The 7,636-nt window shown below is 34.8% G+C and overlaps 1 protein-coding gene across 1 annotated transcript; it reads right to left on the reverse strand.

Annotated features, from left to right (window-relative positions):
• Positions 369 to 1,963, reverse strand: LOC104708744 (putative homeobox-leucine zipper protein ATHB-51). The gene is made up of 3 exons (XM_010425359.2): positions 1,789 to 1,963; positions 799 to 1,169; positions 369 to 669 (listed from the first exon to the last, which is right to left on the reverse strand). The coding sequence occupies exons 1-3, from the start codon at positions 1,907 to 1,909 to the stop codon at positions 442 to 444; spliced, it is 720 nt and encodes a 239-aa protein (XP_010423661.1). The 5' UTR covers positions 1,910 to 1,963; the 3' UTR covers positions 369 to 441.

Consider the following 7,636-nt stretch of genomic DNA (forward strand, 5'->3'; position numbering starts at 1 on the left):
ATCAATATGGTTTGATTTTCATTTAACATGTTTTGTCCTTTGATTTTTACAATCTTTCCATATATTCATTTGACAACATTGTTCAGTGACATTAAGGAATGTTCCCAAAGCCAAGAAGCTAGAACACACATGGCAACGTACGTTCTGCTCAGTCAAGAGAATTGAATGAGCATCACCGTCTGGTTTCTTCATTTTTTCGGTTCGTAGTAGTTGTTCAACAAGCGTGACTCAAAAATATTCAGATTCAACTTCGCGTCCAAATTATATTGTTGCGTTTGAAACAGAGAGGAACACGTTCTATTTATGTGATAAGATCATACAATGAGGGACAAGCTTGTCTTCATCGAACACTACTCAAAGTCCTAGTCTATAGCTCTATTTTGACTCACGCTCTCTCTCCCCCCTTCTCTTCCCCTGTCTCCCAAAGATCAGCAACAGCTATCACTGGTAAGATGACCAGCCAGATGAAGCAACCATCATCGGATTGTTGTACTGATCAGTACCGTAGATTTGATTCCCTCCGGTGTTCAGATTCTCGGTTCTTGGATGTGCTACCACCACCGATGGAAGCTCCGCCGTGTCTTCCTCACTGGAAACTTTGATGGTCCCGGCAGAGATTGGCTTCTTGATTAAACCTTGGTCTCTTAGTATAGCTCTCAGCTTCTTCACCTGCATTGACCAGTCCAATTTTGTAAGGGGGCAGTCTGATAAATCAAGAACTAAGGGGTAGAACATATCATTATATTTATATTTAATCAGGCCCCATGATTTTAAAATAGTGAAATATGGTACACAGACCTCCTCATGTAACATCTGCTTCTCTCTAGAAACGACGTCGTACTCTTGTCTAAGCGAGTCGTACAACTGCTCGAGCTGCTTCGCCTTCCAGCGTGCACGGCGGTTCTGGAACCAAACCGCTATCTGACGTGGCTGCAGACCGAGCTCTCGCGACAGCTTCACCTTCCTGTCTGAATCCAGTTTGATCTCTTCTTGAAAACTCCGTTCAAGTGAAGCTAATTGCCCACTCGTTAATCTCTTCTTCTTTATCATCATCTCGTTGTTGTTGTTGTCGTTGTTCGGAAATCGGTACGCATTCATGATCTTTTCTGGTTCCGGTACAGCAATAACCGGTCCGGTTTGCGTATCCGCAGGCGGCGTGTATAAAATTCCTGATGTTAACACACAACAAAACTATATATTTTTATATTTTCAAACATAACAAAAAAAAATGCACAATAATAAATATAAATAAAATTACTTTCCGTGATTAAGAAAAATATAGTTATTTCCGCAACCATTTTCTTAGAGGGAACTGAACTACCATCCCAATCGAATCTCTCAACTTTTCAAAAGTGACGTTTTAACTTTTTGCATTTGGATCCCAAGGAAGAAAAAAAATTGGGATCCCAAGAAAAAAGAACAAAAAACTTCATTTATAAAATTGTCTAGACTGAAGATAAAGAATATCTTAACTTCTCATCAGAAAAGTACATTTTTAGATGACATATCCCAAGGTTTTTTGAATGAACGTCATAAAACGTGAGTCTCTTTTGCAAAATTTGTGATTCTTTCATCATTCACAACAACAAGCAAAAAAAAAAAAAAAATCTTAAGACAACTTATTATTTAGATGAAAACTTAAAGAATACTTGATAGTGGGAAAATATAAGGTTTTTAAAGTTCATGGTCTCACGGGTTTGTCTAACTTGGAATTAAACCGGCACCACTGTGTAAGAAAACGAAAGCATCTACATATATACTTGGTATTAATATGACGTGTGAATATACCTGCGTACGGATCGAAGCCGAAGCTGTGGAGTGAGTTAAAAGAACTAGACTCCGGCGCCCATGGCGGTGGCATAAAAGCAACTCTCACGTTTTCTACGTTGCTCGTCGTTGACCACTCCATCTCTTTTCTTTCTTTTATAACTCTTGTGAATATCTTAATATATAGAAGAATGTATAAGGGGTGGTTAAAAAAGAAAGAAAGTTATAGGATCTCACATAATGGATAAAGTAAAGAAAAGAAAACTAGGGTTTTATTGGACCACAAGAGAAGGGTAAGAGAGGCGTGACAAGAAGTTTCTTCTTCTATATACTTTGTCTTTTGGAGGTGCAACAAAGTGGTAGAGCACGCAGTGTTCGCACCAATACACACACATATATATATAGGGATATGTATCTAGAGGGAGATATATAGAGGTAGTGTAGTGATAGAGACAGAGTGAAATTGTCTGTGTTGTGTGAGGATTTTTTCACCTAATAAGGGAGCAACCCAACAGTGCCTTTTGTTTCGGAATTTAAAGATTGAAAAGGAAAGTGTGATATAATTTTGTCTCATTTGCACATCATCAATCATCATCCATCATCTCTCTAACATTAATATAGGTTGATATATTTTGTTGTATACAAGGGTCAAACTTGAAATTTTAAATTATTAGATATGTAGCATCAAGACAAGTAAATCTTCTATGTCAATAACTCAGTATTATCGTTGCGTTATACTTGGGAATTATTTAAAATAACCATACAAAATGTAGTAGTTTCTAATTTTCTATGTTACAAAGTTAGCAAGACAATGAGAACCAACCAAGACAATGTCAAAATGTCGGACAGGCCATTTGCTTATTTTTATTTTAAGGTTAGAGGGGGTTTTTGATAACGGAAATTTGCATATTTTTTGAAAAATCAAAAATCAAAAATCTTGAACGTGTGTGAAATGCACCAAATTATTTCCTTGTAAACCAATAAATGGTAAATCAAAATCGGCGTGGATTAACTTTGTTTGACGGATTTTCTAAACTTGGAACTTTTTAACATTTACATAAATCTACTTGTGGGCTTTTACATTTAAACCACCGTCTTAATTGACTGAAAATTTTAGACATGTAAACATAAATGTAGTTGAAAAGAAAAATGTATATAACTATTTTAAATTTGATGTATTAGGTAGGGGGTACGTATATGTCAAAGTTAAGCTTAAATAAGTGAAAGAGAAAGAGTGAAACGAAATTAATGGTCCCCCAAAACTCCATTAAAACTGACAATGTGGTTCCCCCCTTCTTTGGTTATGCCTTCATTCTTGGTCCTAAGATTTTCAGTTATTGTTTTGTCTTATATATACACACCGTCTAAATCAATTTATGTGTATGAGAAAATTAATATGCAAAAGGTTTTGGCACTAGTGGCAAGTCCATACCAATGTATATGTGCAGTAGTAACCTGTATAGAGTATATAGGGTGAGGCCAAAAGCTACCTTTGAAAGCTAAGAATCAACACAGTTACACAGAGAGCTAAGTAGATCATCTATATATAAAGAGTCTGATACGACCAATAAAAGCCAAAGCAAAGAAGAAGTTTGAAAACTAAGTCTCATTGTCCTCATCTACTGTGTACCCTTCTTTCTCTCTTTACCCCCACATTCTTTTATTAACTTGCAGTTCTACACACACAATCTCTCTCTCTGTCTCTCTCATATTCAATGGCTACTTAACAAATTGTTGATGTAAATAGTGTAAGAGAGAGAAGGATAGAGGGAGGGGAAAGGAATCTTTTTCTATGTTAAAAGTAGATAGGGTTTGAACAGATTGATGATAAGTAATGAGATTTAAAACTAACGACAGTAAAAAGGGAAGCTTTTAGGGCCTAAACCCTTGAAAGAGACGAGACATCACAATTTTCATAGTTTTTTTTTTCTCTGAGAGATGTTGATGGGTTTCGATGATTGCATTCATTGTAAAGGATCCGTTTGATAACAACATCTCATACTCTCTTTTTTTCAATCTATATTATTCAAATTTCACTATTTTAGCCAACACCCTACATAAAAAGTCTTTGATATGGACCAAAAATAACGTGTTTTATAGGTTTTATTTATGAATTGGGTTTGGTTTTATATGTTTTCGTGTACATTCGTCAATACAAAGTCGATTTGTATACTCAAAATAACCTATAAGAAGTTTAATCAACATTCAGCATGAAACTCCAGTTCTTTCCTATCCGTTTTGTCTTAGTTAATTAATTTACTCGTTATCATGAAATGATCGCCACAATCATTCCAATTCCTTTTGTGTGTTATAAAGATTTCACATATGAAAACATATAGTAATGAAATATCTATTCAGATTTTCATACACACATCTTTAGTTGAATAGAGCAATGAAGCTTTATAGGGTTATTAACTTCTCCATATAGTAGATAATGATGTTGAGAACCAGGAGGTAATTAATTGGGTTCATGATAAATGATTTCACAAAATCAGTACTTAAAGCCTTTTGACAAAAAAAAAACAAGAATAAAGAAGTATTATAGTAATAGTTAACACTGACAAAAAAGTTAAATAATATTCCACATAAAAAAAAACTTTTAACAGAGTCTCATGCATGCATTAGAATTAGAAGAAAATAAAAAATGAGAGAGACAGAACTAAAAAAAAACTCAGATATTGAGGAGAATCCAACCCGTACCAGCTAACAACTACATTCTCTGCTGTTATTGTTCTTTAAGATTTTTTTAATTAATTTATTTATTTCCAGAAATAATTTAATCAGTTTAAATTATTAATTTTCATTATTTATAGACGATTTCTGCAGATAGGCGGCAAAATTAACAAAACAAAAAGACGATTTCATATGTATGTTTAGATCCATCAGTTACTAAGATCGGTAATCAAGAAAAAGGTCCCCCCTTCTTGGAGGAGCTAAACTTTTTTACTTGTCACATTATAAATAAGTGATAAGATCATATGCAACAATTAAATTCAAAATAGTTATTTACTTACTGTAAATATATAAAAAAGGGTGAATTACACATTGACTTATTTTTCTTTTGGTCTGGTTGGATAAAAGTAATTAATTGACTACCCCCCCGCCCCCCCCNCCCCCCCCTCATATAGCTAGCTAGATATATAACAACAGTAATAATATTGTTTACACCATCATTAAATAAACTGAAAAGGGTAAAAAATATTGTGAAGAATTAAGGCTATAGAATAGATGGAATGATGGATGATATAACAGTGAAGGTTAAAGTTTTGTACAGTTTTCAATTCGTCGTAAATACATAACAGTTAAATCCCGCCGTTAAAGTCAGACACTAAATATATAATAGATTCGTATATTGTAATTTATACTGTATAAATATTACATTTTACCCAAATTTAATTGTCGCTGTGCAAAATTTATTGTGTGTAGAAAATTTACCAGACATAAATAGTAACAACAAAGGTAAACAAGTTTCGTAAGACTAAACACCACTTATATACACTGTAAATTACTAAATTTATTAGTAAAGTCACCAATATTTTATGTGAAAATAGACTAGATTGACACAATTTGGAAAAAAAATTGCTCCATTGACACCCTCTCTTAGGAGAAAATTAGATTGACACAATTTTGTGTCTAAATTACCAAAAGCCCAATTAAATTGAATTAGGAAATAAAAATTAAATGATTAAATAAAAAATAAAAATATTCAATTAAAACCTCTCACCTAAAAAATCCCGACAATCCTTTTTTTTTTAAAACCGATATCGGCTTTGTTTCTTCCGCCGGCGAAGAAGAGCTTTTACAGTCCAGCGAGATTCTGAGGTCGTCGGCGTTGGATCGTTATTCCGACGGCAACGGTGTTGGGTCGTTTATTCTGACGGCGAATTAAGAACCCTAGTGGCTTCGGTGGTGGTTGATTTTCGGATTCGGCGCCGGTGTTCTTGAAGCCCTCGCCATTGTTACACCCTTTATGGTATGAAAGCTTTCCTTTTTGTTGCTTTTTGGCTTAATTTACAGGACAAAAACGACCCATCAAATCACATGTCTTCCCTTCCCCTTAATTTGTTAAATTAGTTTTGGTCAGAGTGATTTTGTACAACTGAAAATTGTAGATTTTCGGATTCGGTGGTTGTTGATATTCGGATTCGGTGGGTGGTTGTGTTTTTCCCTTTATAGAATCGATTACTCAGTTGATTGAAATTGTATTAACCTTGATTTTGTTTTGGGTCTTGTTATTCAATAGTTTTGGTTTCCACTTCAAGCTCGTTTTTTGAAGTCTGATTTGATTTTGGCGTGGAACCAATAGCTTTGGTCGGTGGTTCTTCATAAATCCGGTATGTTTTCAGTTCTCTCCCTCCTCCCCCTGTTTCATTCATCATAGCTATTTATTCAAAACTTAGAGCGCCCATAAGAGGCGCCAATTCTTTCGGTTAAATCCGCTTAGACCCACACTGATTTCTTTTCTATTGTTGGATTGAATACGGATGAGTCCATCAACCCGACTTATTTTACCTAGTAGTACTAAAATTTTGAATTGTTTGGTTTTCTAGTAATCTTGAAGTCAACAGTTCGAATAGTTTGCTTTTCGTCAAATCTATTTTCAAAAACATAACAGAGACATGATAGGCTAGGTCCAGTGAACATGATAAGTGTTTATCTTCACTGTTTAATTTCTCTATTGTATTTTTGATGATTCAGATCTTCAGTTCCAAGCACAATTTAAAGGAAACCCAGTTTAGCATTCGTCCAGCTTCTTTTAGGTTCATTTAGCTTTTTATTTGGTATGCTGTTCTTTTCTGATTGTTTTCATCGGTAATATATAATAAGAATTCACATTGTGACTGACGCATTGTACTTTTTTGGGTCTCCTTTCGTTACTTCCTCTTATGTTTTAGCTTCTTTCATATTATATAAGTATTGTGTGTGTGTGTGTCTTTTTAAAACTGCCAACTTCTGAATGATTTAGTTTTATCCTAACTGTTTTTTTTTGTATGTTTATGAATGGCATCATCAAGCAATATCATCAAATATCCTCCTCTACTTTATGAAGAAGGGAAATCGCCTCTCCAACATAGGAGCATGAACCACAATTGTTTTGTGTCCAAAATTGGAATCTTAAGAGAAGGATTAGGGGTGGACGTGTGGGATAAACTCAAGAACTCATCTCTTGGAGTGTTTATAAAGTTTGCTGAATTGGAATACACCTGGGCTGCACAGAGAGTTCACTTTCTACTCACACATCAGCTGAGAATCAACAACATTCATGAGGTTTGGTCTTTGATCGATAATAGGCCAATTAGATTTTCTTTAAATGAGTTTGCAGAGATAACAAGGTTAAATTGTGATGCATTTGACCTTTTAGAGAACTTTGATGTTGATCACCATGATTTCTGGAAAGAAATGAAAATACCAACAACCCTTGATGGTCCTATGTGGAATGAGTTGGTAAAGGTTATTGACNATTGATTCTAGCAAAACATGGCATCTTGATAAGAGGATGATGGTTGGTAGGTTATGTTTGTTGTCAGTATGCGTACATGGAATTCATCATACATCTAGAATCCCGTTGGCAACCGCTAAGAGAGTTTTAGATCCAGTTGCTTTTGAAAAACATCCATGGGGTCGGGTTGCTTTTAGTAGTCTAGTGAATTCTGTGAAGATGGTTGACTATGACAGAGATTCATACACCATACACGGGTGTGTTCATGCTTTGTTAATTTGGTTGTATGAGAGTGTTACTGGAATAGGAGAAAGTTATGGGGTTAGAAGGATAGAAACCACTGGTGTTCCACTTCTTGATTGGCGATCATCTCGAAAACGTATCAACTTCACAAACTTCATCCAAAACGAGAAGAAGTTGCACGTACAG

Source organism: Camelina sativa, chromosome 8 (assembly GCF_000633955.1).
Source record: "Camelina sativa cultivar DH55 chromosome 8, Cs, whole genome shotgun sequence".
Lineage (NCBI taxonomy): Eukaryota > Viridiplantae > Streptophyta > Magnoliopsida > Brassicales > Brassicaceae > Camelina > Camelina sativa.